Source organism: Natrix helvetica (genome assembly GCF_964273705.1).
Source record: "Natrix helvetica genome assembly, chromosome: 5".
Lineage (NCBI taxonomy): Eukaryota > Metazoa > Chordata > Lepidosauria > Squamata > Natricidae > Natrix > Natrix helvetica.
The window spans coordinates 60,244,673-60,257,371 of NC_138551.1; the positions used below are offsets into that span (position 1 = coordinate 60,244,673).

General features: G+C 37.1%; 1 protein-coding gene across 2 annotated transcripts in view; it reads right to left on the bottom strand.

The window, feature by feature from the left end:
* The window catches only part of SHTN1 (shootin 1), a 90,426-nt gene that overhangs the window by 5,733 nt on the left and 71,994 nt on the right, over window positions 1-12,699 (bottom strand). The window contains exons 15-16 of one of the 2 annotated variants that reach the window (XM_081954477.1): window positions 12,514-12,634; window positions 10,394-10,571 (exon numbers count right to left, since the gene is read on the bottom strand). In XM_081954477.1, the coding sequence (XP_081810603.1) occupies window positions 10,394-10,571; window positions 12,514-12,634 (299 nt within the window). Of the gene's footprint in view, window positions 1-10,393; window positions 10,572-11,191; window positions 11,714-12,513; window positions 12,635-12,699 lie in introns of those variants that run through there. The other variant, XM_081954478.1, reaches the window with a different exon arrangement.

Here is a 12,699-nt window from a genome sequence, read left to right on the forward strand (position 1 = left end):
GCTGGACTAAAATTGGAAGTATTCGGTTGTTGTTTTTTCCCAGACAAAACATCTCACTTTATGTATCAGCTTAAATAAAAAGATGCTTTAATAACAGTTAAATACCTTAGCATATTAAACACTGTTATATCATTGACATGCATTTTTATAATTGACATTCTTCTATTGACAGAATTAAGTAATCACCATATTGGGGAGATTGTGGCATATACATTTAATAAATCAATCAATGCATCAGGTGCAAATGTGTTTTTACTAAGTTTATTAGCTTTCTTTCTATAGTTTGAATATTACACATCTGTTTTGATGACTGTTTTACTGTTGTGAGCTTTAAATGGATTTATTTATTTTAATTATTTATTACATTTATATGCCACTTGCTTTGGTATCCAAAGTGACCCAGGACGGCTTACAGTGGTATAAAAGCATAAAATAAAAGAATCAAAACAAATAACAATTTAATAAAGGATGAAAACCGAGTTTACAAGTGGGCGTTTGTCTTTCTACTAGCCATCTCCAGCATAGCACACTTCCACCGGGGGCCCAAGACAGGTTTTAAGACCCTTCCAGAAGGAAGAAGGATGGAGGCAGATTTCACCTCTCATGGCAATGTATTTATTGTCTATTATGCCTTGGAAGGTGGTCTAAGAATTCTTTCTTAAACAGAATACAGAACAGCCAAGTATGTTCTAGATTACAGATCTATGCATTATTTACCAATTCCTATGGCAAAATTCTAAATATTTTAAGAATCATTTAAAAACCAGCTAATTTGCAATTTTATTTTGAAGATCTAGACAAAGATTATTACATGGCATAATGCAGTAGTAAATCACAAACACTGAAGTGCAAGGATTTTTGGCATTGGTTCTACAAGCCAGGTAGAAAAAAGTGATGTATTTTTATTCGCTTAGAACAATAAAATCTTGCAGTGTGTCATGCTAAGTGAAGTCCTGCTGATTTCCATGATGAATTCTGTATTACAGGGACAAGTTTCTTCAATAAAAATGAGAATTTCATGAACAGCAAAAATGTTATTTCTCTTCTGTTAATATTCGTGATTCCCACTATATACCCTGCCATCTAACACTAGAGTGTGAGACTAATTAGTTCAGGAACTGGCCTCTGACAGGTCCAGTTAGCATTTCCAATCTGCAATTGTTCGGACCCAAATTGTGCAGAGCATTTATAGCCTTGTTTTTTGTTTCTCCTGAAAATGGAAAGAGAAATATGTTTAACGTTATACTGAATGAAAGTTTGGAAATGACATGATGACAAGGCAGTTATTTTAGAAAATGCTACCTCCAAAATGCTGATTGCCACAACACTATCAAAATGGACAAAGCCATAAATGCCAAGGTCCTTTTTATTTCACTTTGGAGGTAACTATCTTTCAAATCTCAACAGCTGGACTATTTAACACAATCGAGTGAATCAGAGTCTAATTCTTTACTGGGCTCTCCATGGGAGGCCTGCATTAGTGGATGGCAGTCATCCAACAGCTGACACACAGCCAAAGTCTGTGAAGCCTCTGTCATTCAAAATAAAAATGGATAACGGAGCAATCATATTTATCACCTTCAAGGACAGGAAAACGGGAGATGAAAGTCTGTCAATAGAACACAGTTTAATGGCAAACTCCAGTGATTAATAAGTTGTTTGTTCCAGCACAAAATCAGAAATTGCCACTTAGGGTTTCTCCTTCTTCCTCACAAATACTTATATTTTACACAACTGCTGTTATTTATTGAGGTAATAATATTGTTAAAAATCATAAAATCTGTCCAAGGACTTCACCGCTGATTTATTATACTGTATACTGAACTGAAATTTGGCACAGTTATTGTTGTGCAAAATAGATTTCCAAATTCTGTAACAGAGCAACAAAGCATAACTACCCTATGAAGCCTTGTTACAATGAATAGGATTTGAACAAGACTGGATCAGGGCGAGTTTCAGTCAGTTCTTAATTCTTTCCATAATAGTCTCAGTGGTGTTAAACTGCGCTGTGCCGCAGCAGATTAACTCTTGGTCCAAATTAAATGATTGTTTTTATGTTAAAAAAGCTACTTCTTACAAGCTATCTTTATTGAAAAACCAAGGGGAAGGGAAACAACGAATTCTCTTTCAATCGGCTGCCGTCTATTGCTATGAATGATCACACAAGCAGCTCTACCTATTATGTATTCATTCTTATGATTACTAAAAGCCTGCTGCCTTTAATTTTACCTCTTTAACAGTTAACTAAGTACTATACTCCTTTTGGCAATAGAATTTGGGGTTCCCCTGCTTTTGTCTCGACTCTGGGAGTATCAAAACAGGGATTTCTAGATTCCAGCAGGATATAAGGTACTAGGGTACACAGGATAACACTGGAACGAAATCTCATTTCAGTCATCGCCAATACCTCAAATCCAACATCATATTACTACCATAACAGTACATTCCGGGTTCTTCAAGTAATGACTAGCCACAAATAAAAGATTCATTTTTTTCCATCCCATGGGAAAATGAGATGTCATTTTTGTTCCAAGTAACTACATCTGCATATCGTTGATGCATCACTTTATATAAATCACTGAGCAGCCATGTCAATGGTTCCTGTCGTACTAAGAACTGGATGACAATCCATCTCTAGTGCGAGAAGGGACATCGGCATCAAAATGCTTGTTTGATATTTTAGCTTGAGGGAATAGTCTTGTGAATTCTTATTCCAAAGTCACTCGAGCAAGAAAATGTAGAGATATAACGCTGACTTGCCCAATTTTAAAGCATTTTTTTTTCTGTGGTAGCCATATGCATTCACTTATTTTGTAGTGCAAAGGGCAGGGCTTTTTTTTAAAGGAAGATTCTAAACTTCCAGTTCATCCTGTTGTATCTTTCTAATATGTTGTTAAGTCTAATGGTCCATGTGGAGACTACAGATGGAAAACCTTTGTAGTTGTGTCTCTTAGACTGGGCTGTTTCCTGCAGTGTCAGTAGATAATTCAGTAGTGCTAAGGTTACAGCTGAGGGAAGGAGAGAAAATCCCTTAATTGTATAAAATCATCAGATTAAGTCTTACCCTGTATGTAGTTTGTTCTGTTAACTGGAATTGTTTACTAAAAGAAAAAAGGAAGAAGAGAAATATACCCTTCTTCCATTTTTGAAAAATGCCATGAACTGTCTTAATTTATTCCAAATAAAACAATCAATTAACTAGTAATATTATTTATTGTGTCTAATTTCCCCCCAATAACCTATCACTGTGTGATAGGCTGGGCAGACATAAGGAGTCCAAAAGAGCCAGGGAGCTTTCGTGGCTGAGGATGGATTTCAGACATCAGATTCCTTTATTAAATATTTCAACTTAGTCTCCATTCACTCCTTTTTCAATTTTTTTTAGTCTTTCTGTCCCAAACCTCCTCCTCTGCAGATAGGAATCATAACTGAAATCAAGTTCAATAGCATCGCCATTTTCATGAATCAATGGAGCTATGAATACTTTTTAAAGAAGTTTGAGGCACATTCCTAACTACACATTTGATACGTGAGTGAAATTTTAAGTGGGTTCCCTGTTCTCTTCAAAGGGGAAGCACTTTAGAATATGCTTTAGAGAAATAAAAACGATCAGTGTCCTTCAAAGCCACTAAAACAGTAGAGAGCAGGAAAATATAGTTAGGATAGATTAGCGGAGGTAAAGGAATAAGAAATGATATCAAATTATATTTGGGTTTGCGGAAATACTCCAAAGAAACATAAACTGAGATCTGAAAAAGTCACCTACAATAATAGAAAAAAGAGAGAGAGGGGAGGAGAAAATGAAAGGAAGATGGAGGAAAGAAGAAAGAGGTAAGGCAAGGAAGATGGAAGGGAGAGGAAGAGAAGGAGAGAGGGTAGGAAAAGGAAGAGTAGGAGAAGGAGAAAGGGAAGGGAAGAAGGAAGGGGAAGGAGAGGAAGAAGGAAGGAAGTAGAGAATGGAGGGAGGGTGAAAAGAAAGGGAAAACGAGGTGGTGTTACAACAGGCAGAAAGGATGGTAAATAAAGCAACCCAAACTATATTATAACCTATTAAATGAAATAATAAGTGTATAAGAATGTTAAATGTAAAGAAGAATAACAATCATTGAATGTATACTTAAAATAATATGTAAGAGAACAAAAAATAAAAAAAAATTCTGGGGAAAAAAAGCCACTAAAATGGTACAGAGCATTGGCAGGAAGAGTGGATGATATGGCAAAAAATCTCTTCATGCCTGTTGCTTTCAAAGTAGCAGACCACTGCTGTCTCATAGTTCTTTTAAGACAACTTAATTACCAGATCTGGTAGATGCATAGTACTTATTTCAATTCAACCCTGCAACAATTTTTCAATCCTTTATGTGATCCTGTGCACTGCAGGGCAGAATCTGGTGGAATTTCAACACTCTGGTTTAGTTATCCTTTATGATTCTATCTTGCACCTAACACAGAGACACCCACTCTTTCCCAAAGGAATCAAGTTGGCAAGGTACTCATTCGGTCTTTCTTTTAAAACCCCAAACATTTCCACAGCTTCATGGTGACACCTCGATCTTTTTTTGAACAAGTCTTACCTCTTGTCCTTTCTATTGGCTTATTACCTTATTACCATAGGGATAATAAAGAAGGGTGTTTATCTTTCTGGAATAACAGCATGTTACTATTTAATCCCATGCTCCAACATAGTAATCCTATCACTTTTATTGGATTTAAGTCTGCATAAGGGCAAAAGACTGCCATTAAATCTGACTAGTCCTTGCATTAGCTTTTGCTATACATTGCATATTTTAATCCAAATTGGAATTAATTGCAAAAGCCCTATATATTCTATGGAAAAGCCCTATATATTCTATGGAAAAGCCCTATATATTCTATGGAAAAGCCCTATATATTCTATGGAAAAGCCCTATATATTCTATGGAAAAGCCCTATATATTCTATGGAAAAGCCCTATATATTCTATGGAAAAGCCCTATATATTCTATGGAAAAGCCCTATATATTCTATGTTTCTACATGTTTTAGTAAATGCATACAGATAGACCACAATATACGACCACAATTGGGACAGAAATTTGCATCACTTTTCCAATGCGGTCCGCAACATCATGTGACTCCCTTGCTTAGCAACAGCAATCCTGGAAGTCCTAGTTACTATCAAAATTCCCAATTCATGGGCAGGAAGTGGGAGGAGTCCCACATAAGGAACGTGGGAACACTATTGGGAATGGGGGAGGCCCCAGGAGGCCTGGGACAGTATGTGTGCATGTTGGAGAGGATTGCAGTCTGAACCAACTTAGGGAGGCTGGGGAAAGCATACCCTTGACTCAGGTCATCGTTGTCCCAAAGGGGGCTTTTTTCAGGAGGCAACTGGACTTTCTTGTTTTTTTCTTTTGAAGACATTTTGCTTCTCATCCAAGAAGCTTCTTCAGTTCTGACAGGATAGTGGGGAATGGAAGGATTTATACCCACTATCCTGCCAGAGCTGAAGAAGCTTCTTGGATGAGAAGCGAAAGGTCTTCAAATGAAAAAACAAAAAAGTCCAACTGCCTCCTGAAAAAAAAGCATGGTATGCTGGGGTTTTAGGGCTGCAAGAACTGCAACTATCCAAGCCTGATCCAGCAATACAGTGGAAAACCACCACATTCTGGGAAACCACAGTCTTCCAAGCTCAGATCTGGCCACCCTCATACCTTGCACTCCCAAGGCTCTGTTGTTCTGCACTCCACCACCCCATCTGACCATTGCTGTCTTCTTCCCACTACAATGAGATGTGCCTGGTCTGTCTCTGTGGGAGGCAGCTGCTAACCACATAAAGCCATCCTTCCCAAGACTCATATGGCCATGAGTGAAGCAGAAAGCTTTGAGTGGGCTGTCTTGCAAAGGACCAGCCAGGCATGCTTGGTCAGCAGCGGGAGAAAGAAAACAGCAAAGGTCAACTACAGCATCAGGGTTGCAGACTTTAAAAAAGGAGGCCAAAAGGACATGCGTGTCTGGGAAGGGGGGGGGATTGACATGCCCGAGCCACCGCCTGAATTTTGATCACATGATCGTCGAGGCACAGCAACATCCATAACCCTGAGAACCAATCATAAGACTCTTCTTTCTGTGTCAGATGGAAACTAACAGTTTTACTGATTTGCTGTGATTTCAGTCACAGCCCTAAGTCAAGGACTATCTGTAATTTTGTTCCTTTTTTGTTTGGCTGTTTGGTTTAAAGAGCAGCCGTTGTAGTGTTGAATGGGACTCAGGCTCATGAGGTGGGGTCCTTCTTTCCATCTGCCAACACCTCATCTTTAATGTAAAACAACCACACACACAAAAGGAATCACTTAACATAAAAACCTCGGTGGAGACCAAAGCTTTGCTGAACAATCTGCTGCAAAGCCCGACTCAAGTTTTGTTAAAAAGGAAATTCTATCCTATTGTGGGAAGGGGTTTGCTTATTGCTCTTATACATTATAACATTTTGAAGTGCCACATATTTATTGCACCTCGGCTATGCCAAAAGGAGACACCATAGTTTAATGGAACACCCCTACGCCTTTGTACAATGAATAGTTCACAAAAACAACCTTCTCTATTTCACCAACCACAAAACAAGTTATCTCTTTTTTTCTCATGTCCATTTTGTGAAATATCTCTGCCCTAAGCAGCTTGAACATGGAGTCGGACATCTTGCTTCAGGGAACACTACTGACTTTCAGATGCAAACAGCCACAGGTCCTGAGGCAATTTGAAAACGGACAAAGCTAATATTTTAAAATGGAACTCTCTGATTTAAAGACAATGACCAAGGAATCCTAATTTTAAGTTACTTAATTTTAAATGTCATTATATTTATTATTAATAATAATACCTAATGCATTAAAATCAAATTTATTTGATTAGTAATATTAATTAATATCACTAATATTTAAATTGTTTTCTTAAAAAGTTAACATGTGCAATTTGTGTGATGCACTTATACTAGTGCTTGCTTTAAATCAAGTTGGCATAAATCTACAACCGTTGCAAGGAAAGGAAATGTACTAGTGACTCACCATTTCTTATCGACAATTATATTGCATGAGTTAAAAAGAATACTTTTCTTAGTCCTGTGACCTGAGATGCTTTCACTGGAAATGTAGGAACTTGGGAATTTTTTACATACAAAATAAATGTTGTCCCATTCAAGTGGAACTTTCTGTGGTCTCTTCTATAGTCATCACTACTCATTCCTGAACAGCATAGCCGATTGCCCTAGAAGTGGGGAACTGATGCAGTACATTCTCATTTCATCCATCCAAAGGAGATTATGGATTTTTCACGAGCTGCTTGCTTTGCTTCTTATAAAAAGCATCACACTAAAGAGAGACTAAACTGACCCCTTAAGAGTTATTAAGAAAGAAAGTATGCAAGAAACTTGTTTTACTTAACACCCCCCCCCCATAATGAAATAATAGAGTCTATTAGGCGGACTTTGGAACTAGGCAACTGAAGAGCAGAACATCCAGGTGTTATTTATTGTCCAAAGGAATAAGAGCTACGAATTCTTATATAAAGAAATGCTCCCAATCCAAAATAGCAGTGCAACTTCATTAGATTCAAAGCTAGCATCCTTGTTGTCCTTGAAGAACCAATCTCTCCCTCTCCTTCCCTCTCCGTCTCTCTATCTCTTCCATGTCTCTTGTATCGTGCATTTTTAGATTATGATCCTAAAGGCCAGCCTTTCTTTTGCTCTTGATTTAAGTGGTTGGCTTTAGTACAGGAGTGAAGGAGGAAAGTAGTTCACAAAATAAAAAACAGCAGAAATCAGTTTGGATAGACATTACCTAATAGATCTTTTTGCCATACTAATTTCATTTTGATCAATCCTGAACAAATGTTCAGTGTTAAGAGCTTTTGTAATATTTCAGAAACTGCTACAGGATGAGGTATATACTTAGGTGTTTATACAATACTTGAATATGATTAGGCAAACCCTACATTATTTACATGTAATCTCGAAGGATATGGATTATGACATTTTTTTAAAAAATGGAAAGCAGATAAACCCCAAAGATTCTTTGTGGCTCTTGCTGAATAGGCAGGCTGTATATTAAACAAAACATCATGTCTGCTTTTACTGCATCTAACAGCTATGATAGTCAACACAAGATCCTTTTCACAGTCAATTCACCACGCATTCTGGGAGACCTTGGGTCTACAATTATTTCATTTCCTCCCTTGCAAATGTAATTTCCACTTAGTTTCTTAGAATAAAAGGTAGACAAAAAAGGTAGCAAGGGTAGCAGAATATACTGATTAACATTATCCATTCAAAGAGTTAGAAAACTACAGATGAACAATGCTGTAGTTCATCGGGGGGAAAAATCAATTCGGATCAGAACTAAATTGCCTTTTATATGGTTCAAAAGTGGTTAAAATGGAACCATGTCAAATAAAGAAATTTAATTAGAAAGCTAAAAAAAAGTACAGGAAACTTTTTTATCAGACAGTGCTGGTGATCAGAAAGGGAGATTTTCTTTTGACACCCAAATTTAGAAGCAAATAAAATAAAACCATAAAGGCAAGTGACAGAGGAAATAACTCCCTTTTCTTTTCTACAAATGATAAAAGCATTAGTACGGAATAAAGCAGTGCATGTAAATAGAATTGAATTGAATTTCCACTTCATTTGTTGAGGTTTACCCCTTTGAACTATGAGATGCAGGCCTTGGAGAATGGGTGTTCCTTTTTCCACTGATAGAGCAGGAAATCAGAGGTTTAATTAACCATTATTATAACATTTGTCTCACCTATTTCTTTTTTTCTTTCAGTAATAAACTGCCTGACATCCTGGAAAAAGTACCAAATGAAAACCTGAGAAGAGTTTCTGAAAAGCTGTGAATTGTTATAAAACAAACTGACCCTCGACCGGATCTATCTGAAGTATGTATTTCTGAAGAGGGATTAACTCTTTGATGATAAATCAGCACTTTGAAAGAAAATGTACAGTCAGGTAATACCTTGTCCAACCGTACTAAGGATTTATTCAGCTAAACAGATGGAGGCTTCAAAGTGTTGGATCCCAACAACTTCAACTTAGCTCACCAGCCTGAATCCCACTGATTAAGAGTTGTTTCAACAGCTGTGCCTTAAGCTGAGAAAATATTCGCCTTCTTGGCAAATATATGCTATGCTGCTACCAATGAGATAATATTGCTACTAAATGTCTAATTTCAATTGGAGTCCTTGTATTATTTGGGTTAAGCAACTAACATTACTGAAGATCACTATCCTGGTAGCTGAAATTGCAGTTGTTCTTGCAAAGTTCTGTCTTTCTTAATGTCAAAAATGAGGAATGCATCTCAAAGCTGAAAAGCTGGCACAAAAAAAAAAAGATTTGATGATAGTTTGTGGTGATTTCAATGTCCCATTTTTGGGGTTGGAGACAGTTCAGGAATTCATGGCTAACATGATGACCATGGCCATGGACCAGATCATTACCAACCCAAGCCAGAGATATCTGGCATACTGGATTTGGTCTTCATATTGTGGGATATAAGATATGGTCTGATTCTGGGGAATTTTTTCAGTGCCTTATTGTGGAACGTTATAAAAATGGATTAACGGGAGCTACCAGCCTCCAGGGCAGGGTGAAATCCAGCAGGTTTTGACAGGTTCTGGACCAGTAGCAGAAATTTTGAGTAGTTTGGAGAACCAGGAAATGCCACCTCTGGATGGCCCCTGAGTGGGGTAGGAATGGGGATTTTGCAGTATCCTTCCCCTGGAGTGGGGTGGAAATGGAGATTTTGCAGTAACATTTCCCTGGAATGGGGTGGGAATGGAGTATCCTTCCCCTGCCATGCCCACCAAGCTCCACCATGCCCATCAAGCCCACAGAACCAGTAGTAAAAAAAGTTGAATTTCACCACTGCTCCAAGGTAACTGCTGCTGGAAGAGTAGATAAAAATAGTGACCAGGAGAACATTTCTTCAGCTTCGACTGGTACACCACTTGCAGCCTTACCTGGAATAGAATGCTGTGAGGATGTTCACTCAAGTTCTCATTCTATTACTGTAATTCATTGTACATGGGACTGCTCTTGAAGATTCGTTCTCCGAGCTTGTGGGTTGGTTTCTGAATGTTTCATTACCAGGGTAGGTAAAATCTTCATGTCAGTGTTCTTGTGTTTATAAGGGTTTCAGGTGAGGTTGTGTCAAGTCTTGTGGTGTACATTCACACCTGAAGCCCTTATAATTAGAAAACACTGACATCCTTTAAATTAAAGATATTACCCAGCCTGGTAACCAAACATTCAGAAACCAACCTACAAGCTCGGAAAATGAACCTTCATCCCCACAAATAAAATAGTTCATAAACTCTGAAGTATGTAGCATTTGGAGACATCAATCAAAGTTATTACTTACTGAGTGACAACTGCAGAACTTGTGCTTTTGACCATTTTATGAGACTGTTTATCCAATCCTGAAGATTTGGAACTGAAGTTTGCTGCTAAATATTTTTTAGTCAATTCCAATTCTGTTCCAATGGAAGCCAAAACTGGCATAGATTTAGATTCAGATGTAGCCAAAGTTCCAGTTGGATCTGAAATGTATAAGAATCCAGCATTTATGTTACATAGCTCAAATCTCTAAATATTTTTAAATAATGTTTATACTGGGCATAAAACTGTGGATCATTTATATCATTTCTAGTGTTCAGATCTCCTGCTAATATATTCGCAGCTGGGACTGGGAGTTTAGCCTTGGAAAAAAGATAATTAATTCCACTATATAATTCACTATTTTTGCCAAGTGTCTAGATACACTATGTAAGTACTGTGAACAAAGGAATATGCTTGTAATCAAATAGAGCTTTTTCTCCAAAGTTAGAGTCATGACCATAGTGACTTAGTTACTAGAGTTAGAGACTAGTTAAACAGGTTCTTTGAGGTTTACCTGCAAAGGTTATCCTTTGACCACCTCTGACCATTCCTACTCTTTTCAACAGCTACTGCTTTACAAGAGTAGCTAATGAAACTCAAATCAATGGGCCACAGAGATGTTTTCTACAACATTTTATCAATCTGAACTACATATTCCAAGAAAGATTTTCTGTTATTTCTATTAAAAAAGAGGCACTATTTAAAAAAAAATTAGTAGTTGAAAAAGGTTTTTTTGGTCTCTTGTACACCAATATCCATCCAACAACATGCAGTTTTCACTTTCTCTCTTCATGCTTGTATTATTTGGATATGCATGGTAATGGACCAGGGAAATGAGAGAGGGGATATGTTTGCTAAAAATAAAAATAGAAAACTTATTTCCTGGCTACTTATTTTTTTATTTGCCATTTTTCAGGACAACACCTTCCTAAGATGGCTTAGAGAAACAGCAAAAACCTATAGAATGCAACACTTCTGCATAGCAATTTGCATAAAACAAAGTTGAAGATGGTGCGGAATGTGGTCACCAAGTTGCTGAATGGGACACCTGGCCCTGAAGATAACATCTTTGAAGAAATGGCACTGGTTTAACAACTGGCTACTAAATCTGATTTGATAATTTAATTATGATACATAGTGGGACCAGGACATCAACAGATTGTCTATCCCATTAAATTTATAATCTTGGTTGATCGCCGAGGTATTGGAGAAGATCCTAGTAAACATGCTGAGAAATTCTGAATGCTATCGGATAGCTTGTTATTCAGCAGCCCTTTTCTGGAGCGGTGCTCTTTTCTTCTTCCTGAAATTTAAGAAGTGCTTTCTATATTACATTTAGGCAGCTGCTGAAAACTTAACTTCTCTCCAAGTACAAATGCAGACTCATTTTTCCTTCTTTCCCTCCACATTTTAATGAAGATATTTAGTTCAATATTAGTTTCACATTGCATTAATTACTGTTGTGTTATTTATTTTACTTTATAATTAAAAACCGCTTCAAGATGGTTCAGCATAAAGATTTACTAATTAAATAATGCAGGCATAGTAAGAATACATGGAGAAGAAATTTCACTGATCATTGAAAAGATCTTCTATCCAACAGTAGTCAATCTGATTATGCTAAATTTACAGAAAGATGCTCAATGGGAGACACATCTGTATAGCTGCAAGCAGCCCTTTGATTTACCAATCTCAAATGATTTCGGACTATGTTGTTCTAGAAACGTTCTTATCAAACGTCACAAATATATTAATGTGTCAGACCATCCTGACATCCCTTTGTTATTATTAATATGATATCCAACTGTTAATATATCTGCTCATCTTATGAACTGAAAAAGTTCCGATTAGTTGAAAATGTCACAGCAGCTTTTATTTCAATGTCCAAGGAGTAGAAGCTTGCTTAATCCAATAGTTTACTAAGCAATACTGTGATGTTAAGAGCGCAACTACTATAAGAACATGAATTAGGTGGAAATGTGATCAGAGCTCTGCCTAGTAATAAGCGTTTGCATATTATAGTTTTGTAAGAAAAACATGATCAGTGGAGTACTATTGAAAATGTAACATAATCCAGTTGCAGGTTCTGAAAACATTACTTACTGCTACTATCTTGATCAGTTGTCACTTTTCTGAGCCTCAGAATTCTATCTAATTCTGTTTCATTACCATATGTGTCAAGGGATTTCAAACTTCTGGAACTTGCAGATGTATTCAAAGTCTCCTGCAATAAAATATAGCAGTGAAAAATGACCAGTATGAGAATCAAGATAACTTAATGGTAATTGT